Source organism: Budorcas taxicolor, chromosome 1 (assembly GCF_023091745.1).
Source record: "Budorcas taxicolor isolate Tak-1 chromosome 1, Takin1.1, whole genome shotgun sequence".
Lineage (NCBI taxonomy): Eukaryota > Metazoa > Chordata > Mammalia > Artiodactyla > Bovidae > Budorcas > Budorcas taxicolor.
In genome coordinates this window covers 204,326,475-204,343,517 of record NC_068910.1, presented here as the reverse complement: position 1 = coordinate 204,343,517, position 17,043 = coordinate 204,326,475, and the positions used below count along the sequence as shown (strand labels likewise).

General features: G+C 44.8%; 1 protein-coding gene and 1 non-coding gene across 2 annotated transcripts in view; one reads left to right on the top strand and one right to left on the bottom strand.

Annotated features, from left to right (window-relative positions):
* The window catches only part of DSCAM (DS cell adhesion molecule), a 678,525-nt gene that overhangs the window by 506,865 nt on the left and 154,617 nt on the right, over positions 1-17,043 (top strand). Inside the window, exons 12-14 of the mRNA XM_052645681.1 lie at positions 12,766-12,962; positions 14,736-14,832; positions 15,622-15,750. Coding sequence (XP_052501641.1) covers positions 12,766-12,962; positions 14,736-14,832; positions 15,622-15,750 — 423 coding nt within the window. The remainder of the gene's footprint in view (positions 1-12,765; positions 12,963-14,735; positions 14,833-15,621; positions 15,751-17,043) is intronic.
* TRNAC-ACA (transfer RNA cysteine (anticodon ACA)) lies at positions 12,328-12,400 on the bottom strand. Its single transcript has one exon. It is a non-coding gene; the product is annotated as a tRNA-Cys (tRNA).

The following is a 17,043-nucleotide window of genomic DNA, read 5'->3' as shown; positions in this document are numbered from 1 at the left end:
GAGAATATAAGTGTAGCCTCTCTGCTAGAGGCAGCTGCACCAGGCAGCTTTCAGAGAGCAATTTAGGGTACCTGGGGGTCACCCACCCAAGACGTGGGTGCAGTGGTCATTCTGATGGGAAGGGCACCTTGAGTTCATAGGGTGCACACATGTGTTTGCAAGTCGCAAAGTGTGCCCTGGGGGCCTGGGAGGGCTGGCACAACAGTGAATATAAACCATCATGGCACATGGAGAAAATGAGACTACAGAAGAAGGGAAAAGGGCTTCATAGTTGATCAGTTTACTGGCACCTTACTCCTGCTTTGTTAACAAAGGTCTACACATTTTCATTTTGCTTGGGAACCTACAATTGTGGAGCCTGTTCTGCTGGCCTCAATGATCAGATAGACAGTAGGCTTGCAGGAGAGATGTTAGGGTCCTTATCTGTAGTTGGAGGAAGGGAACCACCAAGGACATCAGGGAAGTCTCCCCTGAACAGGCCCAGCCCCAGGTAGAGGGGCTTCCAAGGATGCTCTGATGCCCCTCCACCCAGCAGGTGGCATTCTGTGCCCTGTGGACCAGCTTCGGGGCCTCCACTGTAGTTGGACAAAGAGCTTCGCGCTTGGGTCCAGAAGGCCTGGGTTCTCCTTCTGGGGCTTTCATTGACTTGTTGATGGCTTCAGACTCCAATTCTGTTTACCTGCTCTGATTCTGTTTCAGTGTGGGTACATGGAATTAAGCACTCTTCTCTACTGGGAACATGTGTATCACTGTAAGATCAGGGGTGTAAAAGTGATGTGAAACTTGAGAGGATATACAGGTTCAGGCATATGATTTTTTAAATTTTTTTTTAAATTTCACTGGGTCTTTGTCACTGTGTGAGCTTTCTCTAGTTGCAGTGAACGGGGGTTACTCTTCATTGAGGTGTGTGGTCTTATTGCAATGATTTCTTTTGTCACAGAGCACAGGTTCTAGGGCATGTGGGCATCTGTAGTTGTGATGCATGGACTCAGTTGCCTCACAGCATGTGAAATCTTCCCAGACCAGGAATAGAACCCATGTCCCCCACATTGGCAGGTGGATTCCTATCCACTGCACCACCAGAGAAGTCCCAGATATATGATTCACTTCATGAGACTTAGTTTAGACCTGCTTAGCTTCTCCAGACCCTAGAGAAAAAAAGGGAAGAAGGGAAAGAAAAGGAAGGGCAAGATTCATCATCTTTGGAAGTAAAGATAATTTTACTGTATGACTTTTATGGTGATACTGATTTTTTTTTATTCTTTTGTTTAAAAATTATTTATTTGGCTATGCCAGACCTCAGTTGTGGCATGGTGGGATCTTTAGCTTCAGCATGTGAGATCTTTTAGTTACAGTGGTCCAGGGGCTAAGACTCCAGCTTCCCAATGCTGAGAGCCTGGGTTCAATCCCTGGTCAAGGAACTAGATCCCACATGCCACGACTAAGGTGATACTGATTGTTTTCATCTTACTAGATGAAATAGAGTTTTGGAATAGGAGTAGAAGAGGGTCAGAAAAGAGAAGGTTCTCATCTAGCCAGGCTTAACCCTCCAGTTCTATTTCCTTACTTATAAATAAAAAGGAAAGGACAAGATGTCAGAGATGAAATAAATACTGAAATTCTCTTATATGTTAATCTTAATTCACTTCCCTTCAAAGTAGGTGTTTGGTGTCTGGTTCTCTTTGATCATCTGCATAGACATATGTTCGTATAAATTTAAATCCAATGAATCTGCTAGAAATGTTATTTCTATATCATTCACACGTATTTGTAGTATAAATTGGAGCCTACAAAAAATGGCACTTACAAATAAGTCTCAGGTCATTTCTACAGCCTGAGTTTCTATCCAGTGAGGTTGCTGTGTGCAGTGAATACATACAGACACAGTATACAGAAAATATCTCTGCACCGAGTCGGAATTCAGGAAAGTTAACTCTTGTTATTATGGGATGGTGACACAGAGAGAGAGAAGGAGAAAGAGGAAGAAAGAGGGATCAGATGAAAGGAAGGAAGCTAGATAGGCAGGAGAGAAGGAAGAAGGGAAGAGAAAAGGGACAGAGTGAAGGGGAGATTAGAAATAAAAAGGAGAGTGGGGAGGGAAGTGGGAGGAGTGTTCAGAATGGAGGGGACATATGTATACCTATGGCTGATTCATATTGATGTATGGTAAAAACATCACAATATTGTAAAGTAATTATCCTCTGCTTAAAATAAATTTAAAAATATTTTAAGGAAGTGAAAAGGGAAAGGGGAGGACAGTCAGAGCTGGAAAGGCCTTGGAGATCATCCGTTGAGCTTTTTCATTCAAGGCTGTATATGAGGACCACTTGAAGAACTTTGAATAAACCCATTCCTGTGCACAGCCCCCCAGAGTCTCTGGTTCAGCTGGTCTAGGGTAGGGTCTGGGAGGCTTCCTCCATGGCTCAGCTATAAGTGCAGAAGACATGTGTTCAGTCTCCAGGCCAGGAAGAGCACCTGGAGGAGGGCATGGCAATCCACTCCCGGATTTTTGCCTATAGAATCCCCATGGACAGAGGAGCCTGATCAGCTACAGTCTGTGGGGTCCCAAAGAGTTGAACATGACTGAAGCAACTGAGTACACACAGGGCCTGGGCACTGGTTTATTTTAAAAACCAGATGATTCCACTTCTAAGATGTACCCAGGATGAGAGCACCTTGTCCCATGCAGCTCACCCATAAATCAGGTGAGAACACCAAGGCCCAGGGCAGCCACCGTGTTGCCCACTCACAGCAGCGTGTACATAGATGGCACAAGGTTGGAGCCCAGCCTCCGGGCTTCTGGTCCCCTTTCTCCCCTCCTCCTCTGAGAGGACCAGTGCTCTAACCCAAGGCAGCCAGACCCCAAGCCACAGCAGCAGGGTCCAGACTAAAGCACCTCCCGGGGGCTTCACCCTGAGCGACAGAATTCCAGAAGGCAGCTGCCATCTTAACGCCTGATCTTTGCAACACGCACAGATTCATGTTTTCACTCAAGTCTATTTTATGTGTTCAAAGTAGTAAAAATCATGTGTTCAGTAAATTTTGATTGACTGGTGAAATAACAGTGAAAATAAATTTTGATTCAAATCTCTGAATGAAATGTTCATTGCAAAACACAGGCAGCGGGTATATGGCTGTTCAACTTTCTGTGTGTTTAAAAATGTTTATAGCCAAGTGGTAGGAAGATGTAAATATATAGTTGAAGAAGTAGCTAAAGAAACAAAAAGAAGAAGTGGCTCATAGAATGTGTTCATGTCTCAGAGTATCTCCCTCCCTAGAACTCCCACCTGGAGACCCTAGTGTTCCTGCCTCAGGTAGGAGATGCCTTGCTGCCTTGTTCTTGACCCCACACCCTCCTCTGCCACCTCTATTCAGACCATGTGGAGGGACTGAGGGATTTCCCAGGTTGCAGGTCAAATATGGGAGGTCATGGGTGTCCAGGAAGATTGGCCACCTCTATGGGAGTCATTATCTGTGATAATGATGGTTTTAGATAGAACAGGACTCCTGAAAGTCAGAAGCTTCCCAGGTGGCTCAGAGGTAAATATCTCCCTGCCAGTGCAGGAGATGCAGGAAATTTGGGTTTGATCCCTCAGTGGGGAAGATTGCCTGAAGGAGGTCATGACAACCCACTCCAGTAGTCTTGCCTGGGAAATCCCATGGACAGAGGAGACTGGTGCGCTACAGTCCATGGGATTGTAAAAGAGTCAGACATAACTTGGTGACTCAACAGCAACAACATGAAAGTCAGATTCTGGTTGACTCTTGCATCTGGGCCTTTGACTCCCATTCTGCTTCTCTGGTTTTCTCTTTCTCTATGAAATGAAGGGACTGAACCGGATGATCTTAACAGTCGTGTTGTCTACTTGGGGCTTATCCAGGACACTTGGTATTTCCTTTTGTTTCTTTTTCAGTGCTTTCAGCAGAGCTAAAGAAGGAAAAAAGAAATAAAATTGTATTAGGACCAGTTTTATATTACTGATAGAGTCATGAAAACAGAAGAGTAAAGTTTGAGAAATAACCTTTCATATCAGTGATGTATTAATATAATTTTTATTTTTATATATATCCTTGTGTTGAAAAATCAATGTGTATGTCAATTTATTATTGAATTCCTGTCGAAACATGCAGTGATATGCTGTTCATATTTGAGTAGTCATGTATGGATGTGAGAGTTGGACCATAAAGAAGGCTAAACACTGAAGAACTGATGCTTTCAAGCTGTGGTGCTGGAGAAGACTCTTGAGAGTCCCTTGGACAGCAAGGAGATCAAACTAGTCAATCCTAAAGGAAATCAACCTTGAATATTCATTGGAAAGACTGATGCTGAAGTTGAAGCTCCAATACTTTGGCCACATGATAGGAAGAGTCAGCTCATTGGAAAAGACCCTGATGCTGGGAAAGATTGAAGGCAGGAGGAGAAGGGTGCAACAGAGGATGAGATGGTTGGATGGCATCATTGACTCAATGGACCTGATTTTGAGCAAACTCCGGGAGTTAGTGAAGGACAGGGAAGCCTGGTATGCTGCAATCCATGGGGTCACAAAGGGTCAGACACAACTGAGTGACTGAACATCAACAACAACTGTTACAAATAAGGTTGGTTATTGTGCTCAGTCACCCAGTCATGTCTGACTGTTTGCAACCCCCTGGACTGAAGACCACCATGCTCCTCAGTCCATGGGATTCTCCAGGCAAGAATACTGGAGTGGATTGCCATGCCCTCCTCCAGGGGATCTTCCCAACCCAGGGATCAAACTGCGTCTCTTGCATTTCCTGCCTTGGCAGGTGGATTCTTTACCACTAGCACCACCTGGTAAGCCCAAGTTTGATTTTTGCTCTGAGGTAAATTCACACCTTCTCAGTGCTTCTGGAAAGATGGGAACACCCTTTGAAATCATTCACATAGTGGCACACCCTCCTATGTTGTGTTCTGGTAAATTCTTAATTTTCAAACAACTAGCCGTTGGGAGAGGAGGAAGAGAAGAAAGCACCAGTTTCTAGCATTTGTGAGTTTGTCAGTTTCACTGGTATAAATCTTCCCACTTGGCCAATTTCAGACTAAGTAGACGGCATCCCTGGACCACAGAATTGATCTCTATGCACAGGCTCAGCCCTCCCTGGCTGTAGCAGCAGCTCCGCTGTACCACTGTCTGTTTGCATGGCAAGGAAGTAGGTCAGATGAGCCTCCCTTAAACAGGAAGAATGCAGATCTGCTGAACATTAAGGTGCTGGTAGGCGATATCGTGGTTAATGAAGGAAATTTATAAACCAGTATATAATGAAGTACAACAGCTGTCTCTTTAATGGGTAATTTTGCAGGAGAAGCACAGGGCAGGCAATCTTTGAACAAAGCCCTCTTGGTCTTGGTTTCATTCTCTCCCACTAGCAAGGCAGCCTGGCCTCCCTTGGTTCTCAGCCCTGTTACCCCATCCATTCGTTATGCTTCAGAGACCCTTGCAGAGAGCCCTGCTCCACTGACATGCTGTCATCTCTCAGCACTGGTGACTGTGATGAGCGAAAAGGTCGTGGCTTCAAACATTAGCATTGCAAAGAGATGTGAAAATGATCAGTCTCTTTAAAGGGCTGAGAATACTTGGGTGAGACAGAACAAGGGCTCGTCAGACCATTTCTGACCATGAACCAGAACTAAAATACCCATTTTGGTGGGGGCATTCCTCTGAAGGAGAAATATGAGTAAAAAGAGAAGATTTTTCGTGCAGGGTAAGATGGACAAATCGTACACCGGAGGGTCAGGGTTTAGTTGAGGTACTTCTCCTATGTAGAAAGCAATAAAGCTTTTCATTAGTAGGAAAAGGAAAGGGCAGACAACAAGCAAGCCCTCTGAGCACAGCTGCATTTTCTTGGAGACCACTAATGTGTTCCTCTAGTTGGTACTTTCAAAGGGATAGGAAATTACATTCCAAGCAGACTCCAGCCTTCTGAATGCATTTGCTCCCTGTGTAGCAGCTCATGAGGTTGGACAGAAACCCTTATTCGGCATCTGTCTTCTGGTTCCTGTGGCTGGGGGTGGGGTTCCTTTGGTTTTGACCAGAACACTTCTCTGCTGAGGGGGGCCAGGCTCGGCATGGCTTGTCAGAAGCTCAGTTACTATACAGGAGACTGAACTTCACAGAGGTGCTCAGGTGGGTCACGCTCACGTCACTGAGGACTCCGGAGTTTACATCCGAGATCCTCTGTCCTGAAGAACTTTCACCTTCTCACTCGGTTGGATGACAATGCCGTTTGTCGAATTATTTAGTTCTCTGGAGATAACACAGAGGAATTCTGCCTGATCCTCGTTCCCATAAGGCAATGGCACCCCACTCCAGTACTCTTGCCTGGAAACTCCCACGGGCAGAGGAGCCTGGTAGGCTGCAGTCCATGGGGTTGTGAAGAGTCCAACATGACTGAGTGACTTCACTTTCACTTTTCACTTTCATGGCATTGGAGAAGGAAATAGCAACCCACTCCAGCGTTCTTGCCTGGAGAATCCCAGGGACGGGGGAGCCTGGTGGGCTGCCGTCTATGGGGTCACACAGAGTCGGACACGACTGAAGCGACTTAGCAGTACCAGCCTTGAAATATAAAGTACTTAGAGCGGTAAGATAACCCAGACTTGAGAAGTGATCACACTCAATGTGTCTTCACAACAAATCTGTATTTTTTCATACCCTGCCATGTGACACGTTTCTTTGCCTTTTTTTCCCCCCTTATTTAGCAAATAGCATGCACTGAGAAATCCTCTGTGTGGCCTTTAGCAGCTCACCACACTGGGAGGCATTAGTGTGGATTAATTTCCAGAACACAGCTCTGCCACTGGATTCTCTCTACTCTGTGCTCAACAAAGATGACTGTAGGAACTGGTTCTGTACAGGAGGGGCCAGGGGGCATATTCCAGTTGTTAAATTGTTTGTGGGCTTCCCTGATGGCTCAGACAGGAAAGAATCTGCCTGCAATGCAGGAGACCCAGGTTTGATCCCTGGGTCAGAAAGATTCTCTGGAGAAGGGAATAGCAACCTATTCCAATATACTTGCCTAGACAATTCCAAGGACAGAGGAGACTGGTGGGGCTATAGTCCATGGGGTTGCAAAGAGCTGGACTTGACTGAGAAACTAACACTTTCACTTTTCATACTATTAATAGAAGAATTATTTCTCATTATTTAGGACGCTGTACAATGCAATGGCCAGCCTCAGACATCTAGTCCTCGCTATCAATGTTTTCTCTTCTTCTGTTTTGAATCCAGGAAGCCAATAAAACAGTAAACCAAACCCTGATGTGTAACCTCTACAGACATGGATATGAGCTGACTCATTAACTTCTAAGTCCCACAGTGCCCCTGTAAGCCCATTCCACATTAACCCATTGTCTGCCTGAGACCCCAGACAAGCCCGCCCAGGACTCCAAATGCCTACAGCCCTGGGCGTTTCTGTTGGTCCCTACCCTCCATTGCATTTAAGATGCAGAAGCCCCAGCCGGCATTCCACATCTCCCCACCTTAGCCCATCCCCTCACCCCCAGACATGCCCACATCTCAGCATCAGTCAGGATGAGGCCCACAATCATCACTGCAGCCCCCACGAGGGGAAAGCAGAAGAGCCAGTCCCTGCTTTAAAGTCACCCAGCAATTCCACTCTTGGGTATAGATCTGAGAAAAAAGCACTAATTCAAAAAGATACATGCACCCAATCTTCATAGCAGTGCTATTCACAACAGGGTATGGAAGCAACCTAAATGTCCACCAACAGATGGGTAGATAAAGAAGACGTGGCACATATATATACAATGGAATCCAACTGAGCCATAAAAATAATGAAAATTTGCCATTTGTAGCAATATGGATGGACTTGGATGGCATTCTGCTAAGTGAAATAAGTCAGACAGAGAAGAACAAATACTCGATGATGTCACTTCTATGTGGAATCTAAAAAATACAACAAACTAGTGAACAAAACAAAAGAGAAACAGACTCACAGATACAGAGAACAAATTAGTGGGGAGAGGAAAGGGAGAGGGGCAAGACGGGGGTAGGGGGTTAATAAGAGTTATTATGGGATTATATGAAATCATGTGCGTGAAACTTTTGAAAATTGTAAAGTGCTATAGAATTTAAAGAATCTTTCACTCAATAAAATGTCTTGCCCCTCCCCCTTGACCCTAGAAAGCGAAGGCAATACTAAAATCCACTGAATTATACACTTGAAGCAAGTGAGTTTTGTGGTATGTTTATTGTACCTCATATATAGGTACAATATAATATAGTATACTGAGGTACAATAAACATACCACAAAGAAATAGAGGAAAACAACAGAATGTGAAAGACTAGAGATCTCTTCAAGAAAATTAGAGATACCAAGGGAACATTCCATGCAAAGATGGGCTTGATAAAGGACAGAAAAGGTATGGACCTCACAGAAGCAGAAGATATTAAGAATAGGTGGCAAGAATACACAGAAGAACTATACAAAAAAGATCTTCACAGCCAAGATGATCACGATGGTGTGATCATTCACCTAGAGTGAGACATCCTGGAATGTGAAGTCAAGTGGGCCTTAGAAGGCATCACTATGAACAAAGCTAGTGGAGGTGATGAAATTTCAGTTGAGCTATTTCAAATCCTGAAAGATGATGCTGTGGAAGTGCTGCACTCAATATGCCGGCAAATTTGGAAAACTCAGCAGTGGCCACAGGACTGGAAAAGGCCAGTTTTCATCCCAATCCCAAAGAAAGGCAATGCCAAAAAATGTTCAAACTACCGCACAATTGCACTCATCTCATACACTAGCAAAGTCATGCTCAAAATTCTCCAAGCCAGGCTTCAGCAATATGTGACCCTTGAACTGCCTGATGTTCAAGCTGGTTTTAGAAAAGGCAGAGGAACCAGAGATCAAATTGCCAACATCTGCTGGATCATGGAAAAAGCAAGAGAGTTCCAGAAAAACATCTATTTCTGCTTTATTGACTATGCCAAAGCCTTTGACTGTGTGGATCACAAGAAACTGTGGAACATTCTCAGAGAGATGGGAATACCAGACCACCTGACCTGCCTCTTGAGAAATATGTATGCAGGTCAGGAAACAACAGTTAGAATTGGACATGGAACAACAGACTGGTTCCAAATAGGAAAATGAGTACGTCAAGGCTGTATATTCTCACCCTGCTTATTTAACTTATATGCAGAGTACATCATGAGAAATGCTGGACTGGAAGAAACACAAGCTGGAATCAAGATTGCTGGGAGAAATATCAATAACCTCAGATATGCAGATGATACCACCCTTATGGCAGAAAGTGAAGAGGAGCTAAAAAGCCTCTTGATGCAAGTGAAAGAGGAGAGTGAAAAAGTTGGCTTAAAGCTCAGCATTCAGAAAACAAAGATCATGGCATCTGGTCCCATCACTTCATAGGAAATAGATGGGGAAACAGTGTCAGACTTTATTTTTCTGGGCTCCAAAGTCACTGCAGATGGTGACTGCAGCCATGAAATTAAAAGACGCTTACTCCTTGGAAGAAAATTTATGACCAACCTAGAGAGCATATTCAAAAGCAGACACATTACTTTGCCAACAAAGGTCCGTCTAGTCAAGGCTGTGGTTTTTCCTGTGGTCATGTATGGATGTGAGAGTTGGACTGTGAAGAAAGCTGAGTGCTGAAGAATTGATGCTTTTGAACTGTGGTGTTGGAGAAGACTCTTGAGAGACCCCTGGACTGCAAGGAGATCCAACCCATCCATTCTGAAGGAGATCAGCCCTGGGATTTCTTTGGAGGGAATGATGCTGAAGGTGAAACTCCAGTACTTTGGCCACCTCATGTGAAGAGTTGACTCATTGGAAAAGACTCTGATGCTGGGAGGGATTGGAGGCAGGAGGAGAAGGGGACGACAGAGAATGAGATGGCTGGATGGCATCACCAACTTGATGGACATGAGTCTGAATGAACTCTGGGAGTTGGTGATGGACAGGGAGGCCTGGCGTGCTGCGATTCATGGGGTCACAAAGAGTTGGACCCAACTGAGCAACTGATCTGAACTGATACTGGTTAATAAAATTTAAAATTATCTTAAAATGGTGAGAGGGAAGGAGGGATCAGGACCAAAGTTTGGGGATGGTGGAGCAGTTCTGCTGCCTCTCAGATGCTCAGGAAGAGGAATCTCACCATGGTTGTGGGCAACTTTCTTTAAAATGTGGGCCTCATGGTGCTTCTTTTGCTCCATTCCCAGCCTGCCCACTCTACATTGTGTTATCTCTGCCATATGCCTCCTGACTAATGAGAAACTCCACAGTGTAGGGTCTTCCATGGGGTCCAGGCTACAAAACTGGGAGATCGCCTTGTTGTGTGTCTCAAACCACTCTAGCCGGCTACAGGGAGGACATACCCTGGCATGTGCCAGTCTCAGGAGAAGGCACAGCGTGTCTATGGTCAAGTGGCCAGGAGAGGCGCTGGAGGGGCCCTGAGGTGGGCGGCAAAGAATAGAGCACGAGCTTGACCTTATGAATGAGGGAGAGCCCTTACTCCCATGACTGGGAAAATTAGGTAAGAAGTAGATAAAAAATACAAGTTTGTTTTAGTTCTTTTTCAAATCTTCCTGTTTTTTTTTCATATCTTCTTGTTCCTTTCTCATGTTTTGAAAATATCTTTAAACATTTTGTGTGTTATAATTTCAAGGCCTGTATCTCGTCATGCTGGCATCTGAAGCCCTTGGGGGCCTGATTCTCCATGAGTGTAGATTGTTTTCTCATACATTTTACTATTTTTTTCTGTGAGCTCATGTTAGCAGAGATTCATCTGGGAGAATCCCAATGGGCCTGGGTGGAGGTACCTCCTTCTAGAGTGTGTTTGTGTTTGCTTTTGCTGGATTCCTCAAGGCCATTTCCACACTAATTGTTCAGTGACTAAGTCATGTCCGACTCTGCCCCCACCATGGACTGCAGCACAACCAGGATTCCCTGTCTTCACTATCTCCTGGAGCTTGCACAAACTCATGTCCTTTGAGTCAGTGATGCTATCAACATCTCATGCTCTACTTCCCCCTTCTCATTTTGCCTTCAATCTCCCCACAGTTGAAGGCTTTTCCAGTGAGTCTGCTCTTCCAACTAGGTGGCCAAAGTATTGGAGCTTCAGCTTCAGCATCAATTCTCCCAATGAATATTCTGGGTTGAGTTCCTTTAGGGTTGACTGGTTTAATCTCCTTGCTATCCAAGAGACTCTCAGGAGTCTTCTCCAACACACTAGTTCAGTCACTCAGTGTCTGATTCTTTGTGACCCCAAGGACTGCAGCACACCAGGCTTCCCTGTCCATCACCAACTCCCGAAGCTTGCTCAAACTCATGTCCATCAAGCAGGTGATGCCATCCAACCATCTCATCCTCTGTCATCCCCTTCTCCTCCTGCCTTCAATCTTTCCAGCATCAGGATATTTTCCAGTGAGTCAGTTCTTCCCGTCAGGTGGCCAAAGTATTGGAGCCTCAGCTTCAGCATCAGTCCTTCCAATGAATATTCAGGAATGATTTCCATTAAGATTGACTGGTTTGATCTTGCAGTTCAAAGGATTCTCACGAGTCTTTTCCAACACCACAGTTCAAAAGCATCATTTCCTCAGTGCTCAGCTTTCTTTATAGTCCAATTCTCATATCCATACATAACTACTGGAAAAACCATAGCTTTGACTAGATGGACTATGTTGGCAAAGTAATGTCTCTAATTTTTAATACGCTGTCTAGTTTAGTCATAGCTTTTCTTCCAAGGAGCAAGTGTCTTTTAATTTCATGGCTGCAGTCACCATCTGCAGTAATTTTGGCTCCCAAGAAAGTAAAGTCTGTCACTGTTTCCATTGTTTCCCCATCTATTTACCATGAAGTGATGGGACCAGATGCCATGATCTTAGTTTTTTGAATGTTGAGTTTTAAGCCAGCTTTTTCACTCTCCTCTTTCACTTTCGTCAAGAGGAATTTTGATATAGAGGGAGGGAACTTGACAAGTTTCACAAATAAAGTTTCCCGTTCTCTCAATACATTGAGATGAGATTCCCTGCTATAAACTTTGGGAGAAGTCTGGTTTTGAGGTCTGAAGAACTGTGGGTTAGGGATGCCAAGAGGTGACTTCAAGGATTGGTTAGCCAATCGGTGGACTAACAAGGTTTCAGAAATTCCCATAGTTGACAACGATAGTTGGAAATGTAGGTGATTATGGAAGTGAAAGTGAAGTCGCTCAGTCGTGTCCGACTCTTTGCAACCCCATGGACTGTAGCCCACCAGACTCCTCCGTCCTTGGGATTTTCCAGGCAAGATACTGGAGTGGGTTGCCATTTCCTTCTCCAGGAGACCTTCCTGACCCAGGGATTGAACCTGGGTCTTCTGCATTGTAGGCAGACGCTTTACCATCTGAGCCACCAGGGAAGTCGATTATGGAAGAAGGAGTGTAATTCTCAACGAAAGCCCCTTTTCCTGTCTAATAAGCAAGTCACATCATTTTCTTGTGTGTTTTAGGGAACATAAGTTTACTTTCCATAGGGATTGGAAGAGAGTAAGACCCGTGCACCACACACTCCCCCCCCCAATAGGAAACCACACAGCAATTTCTGCTTGGGGCTCATTGAGTCCAGTTTCATCTTTCTGCCACCCTTCCAACTCTTTTGATCATGATTCTTGCTGAACCAATACATTTCAAAGAAACAGCTCAAATGCAATTGAGCCATGTGTTATGGTGGGGAAACCGTGAACCCTGCTTTGCCGAATAAGTTGTGTCATTTTTGGATTTTCAGTTCCTGCGATGATTACATCCTACCCAAACACCACCCTGGCCACTCAGGGTCAAAAGAAGGAAATGAGCTGCACGGCCCATGGTGAGAAGCCCATCATAGTCCGCTGGGAGAAAGAGGACCGGATCATCAACCCCGAAATGGCCCGTTATCTCGTGTCCACCAAGGAGGTGGGGGAGGAGGTGATTTCTACTCTGCAGGTAAGAGCATGGCAAATAGGACAGATGAGCACCTACCTTCACAGGCAGAATAATCCTGTCCTTTCACAAAAGTGAGTGCATGTGGGGGAAAGCCACAAATCATCTTTTGAAATAGTTACAACGGGACTTCCCTTGGTGTTCCAGTGGCTGAGACTTCATCTTGCAATGCAGGGGGTGCTGGTTCAATCCCTGGTTGGAGACCTAAGATCCCACATGCCTCACAGCCAAGAAACCAAACAACTTCTTAATAAAAAGAACAAAACAAAAAACAAATTCAATAAAGGCTTTAAAAATGGTCCATGTCAAAAAAAATCTTAAAAGAAACATTTATGAAACACTATCTCTCTACGTTTATATATAAAGGGATTCCAGAGTAGCCTGCAAAAAAATAATACTTTATCCTACATATGGTTAAGAGTGAAATTATTGCCAACATGGCAGGGAAACAAACTGTAATAATAATAATAAGAGAGAAATGGCATATTTTTTTAATTTATTTTTTTTATTGAAGGATAATTGCTTTATAGAATTTTGTTGTTTTCTGTCAAACCTCAGTGTGAATCAGCCATAGGTATACATATACCCCTCCCTTTTGAACCTCCCTCCCGTCTCCTGCCCCATCCCACCCCTCTAGGTTGATACAGAGCCCCTGTTTGAGTTTCCTGAGCCATAAAGCAAATTCCCATTGGTGATCTATTTTACATATGGTAATGTAAGTTCCTGTGTTACTCTTTCCATACATCTCACCCTTTCCTCCCCTCTCCCCAAGTCCATAAATCTACTCTCTATGTCTGGAGAAATAGCATCTTTTAATGACAGGTAATTCTGGAGAAATGACAGCCTACACTGTGCACTTTTTTTTAACTTCCTGAAAAAAGAGTCAGGAGGATTCTGCCACAAAAATATTATAAGGAAAATATTTTGCTTCTTGGGGGAAAACCCAGAGTAAAAAAGTGTTGCAGTCTCTTAGAATTTTTAGCACTGCTGCTAGTTAGCTGAGTGATTCTTTTAATATGGGGGAGAAATGATGCTGTAAAACACACTTGAGAAAAAAAAAAGAAAAGCCTCGTGTTTGAAACATGCATATTGATTCACTCTCAGGTCCAATCTTGGAGTCCTGGGAGACCAAAACTTTATTGCAATGTTTATAGATCTGTTTTGTTTAGGCAGGATTGCTCTGGCTGTTTTAAAAATCCACTGTGAGATTTAACCAAAACTCCGCCCAATGACACTGGTTAAATATTTACAAATATAGTACATGATGGTCTGATGGACACTCTGCCAGTGACGTAGAGAAACTTCATCAGCACGGGCTCTACTGGCTCATGAGAAATATTTTGGAAATTGTTTGCTAAGGCCCATCATTGTCTTTTAGAGACAAACATACATATATCAATAATATACAGAAGACATTTAATAAAACATTTCTCTCGACTTAAAAAATAATCCACTATGAGATTTTTTTTTTTAAAGTGGGAGTATGTGGAATATATGTCAACCTGAACGTGACATCCTACATAAATTTCACATCCAGTTTAATGAGCTGGCAGCTGACATGGATCATGTACACTGAATCTGTCCATCCGCACATTTACAATCGTGCTGAAATAATTTGTTCTCAGCTTTCTGTGTCCCTGTGTGTGAGTGTTTACGTGTGTGCTTGGGGCTGGGAGAAGAGTGAGAGTGGAGAGACTTTGTAGCCAAGAGCCCTTTGAGTTGTCCTCTCTCTGCATTCCTCTGGGTAAGATGGATTTCTCTCTGCTTTACACATAGATTTTGCCAACAGTAAGAGAAGATTCTGGCTTCTTCTCCTGTCACGCCATCAATTCTTATGGAGAGGACCGTGGAATAATTCAGCTCACGGTGCAAGGTAGGACGGACAGAACCTAGGGGGAGAAACTTGGCGGTGTCAGGACAGTAAGTGTGTGCCCAGGCTTGGATGTCCGAGTGGCCTCAGCTTGATACGTCACACTTCCAAGTCCTAAGAAGATGTTGAATCTGAACAAAGTTGGTGCTAAAGCTTCATTTTGCAGATCTCATGATTATACCAAGGTGCAGCCCCCAAACAGAGGGAGCAAAGTCCATAAAGGAACTGGGTCAGCTGACTGGGCAGCCCGGACAGTGTGCCTTTCTTGTTCAAATTTAGGAATCCTTATTAGATGTTCTGCCCCTGGAGGAGGGAAATGGCAACTCACTCCAGTATTCTTGCCTGGGAAATCCAATGGACAGAGGAGCCTGGCGGGCTACAGTCCATGAGGTCGTGAAGAGTCAGACACGACTGGGTAGCTAAACAACAACTAGATGATCTGAATGAAAGTTTCATATTTAGGGCCAAACTAGTTTCTGAGTTAATAGATCCCAAGCCAGACCGGAAGAGTGACATGTAAATCTTCAGCTTTATAAGTGACATGTAAATCTTCAACTTTATAAGTGACATGTAAATCTTTAGCTTTATAAGTGCTGTGAAGATTGGCAAATTTAGAAAAATAAAATTGTTCCATCCTAAAATGTGATTAGGAAAAAAATACTTCCAGGTTAAAAAAAAAAAGTCTGCCGTGTTGAATGCTGACAAAGCTTTTGTGAGTCACTTGGGATTTTCACTAGCATCTTATGCCTGAACGATGTTCAAACTAACCCAGGTTTTCTGTTGACCATACAGAGCCCCCAGATCCTCCTGAAATTGAGATCAAAGACGTGAAGGCACGCACCATCACCCTCAGGTGGACCATGGGCTTTGACGGGAACAGCCCCATCACAGGCTATGACATTGAATGCAAAAATAAATCAGGTAAGTCCTTCATTTCCTCCAGCTGTACTTCCACTTCCAAAAGCTGTTTTATTGGTTGCCTTTTAATGTACGCACAACCTGGACTCCGGGAAATTCAGAGAGAGCTCTTTTCGCCAGTCTATCTCTTTCCTTGCGTGAAGCACACCCACCCCCATTTCCTTTGGTGGGAGTGATTTTGTGTTGAGATCTCTGTTGGGTCAGCCCTGCCTCTTTCCTCCTTAAACAAGCAGGGCGTCAATCCTGCTCCCTCCCCGTGCTGCTGCCAACCCAACCTGGCCACTGGCATTATTTTTCCCACCTTCCCATCTTCCCTCTGCTTCCCTTGCGTCCACATCCCTGAGCACTGGCTGCGTTCAGCGTCCGTGGGCTGAGCTGAGCCATGGTGGTTTGTGCAGAGGGCCACATGTTGCTGAGACAGCACTGACCCGGCAGGGACCTCCTGGATGTGCAGGCACAGGCCGGTGGCACAGATGCAGCCAGGCACTCCTGTGCTTCCTCTGGGCGAGTGGCCAGCTCACCAAGAGCCCAGAAATAAAACAAACCAGCTGTCAGGACCACATCAGGCACGCCTGTTGATCATCTTGAAGTGACGATGACAGGGCCGCTTTGGCCAAGGGGAGAGTACCACCGCTGTGGCTCCAGGTCTGGACTTGGACACGAAAGGCATGAGGAATTCGAGCAGCATCAGCTCATGAGGGCTTGATAGTCTCACAGTCCAGGAAAGTGGCCTCGTTCCTCACTTTCTAGGCACCATGCATCACTTCACAGCACACTGTCATGACACATTTATCCTGTGAGCTGAAGCTGGAGCAAAACATTAAGCTGGTGACATGTGGAAAGGCAGGTCAGGTGGGCAGAAACGTTTCTGTAGGAGCAGGCAAGGGGCAGGGTGGGGCAAAGCACGAGACTGGATGAAGAAGTAAGTCCAGAAAAAGGTTAAGGGTGGGGGTTAAGGAAAAGAATGACTGAGGATGAAAAGAGCTTGCATCAAACTGAGAACAGAGGTTGTAGCAATAGTGCTTGAGGATGGCTAGAAGTCGTAGGTTAGAGATGCATAAGAAAAGATGTCAGAAGAGCCGCGGTGACCAGCTTGGTTCCCTGAGCCACAACCAGAGACCTGGAAGTGAGCTGATGCTTCCATGGACCCTGAGAAAGCCTCCTGAGAGGAGCATGGTGGCTGTGGTCACACAGCCCCCTGGAAACCAGATCCCGTGCAGGGGATGGATGTAGAGGGCAGCCAGGGAGCAAGCTATGGGCAGTGCTGAACCAGCAGGGATCTTTCAGAAATCAGTA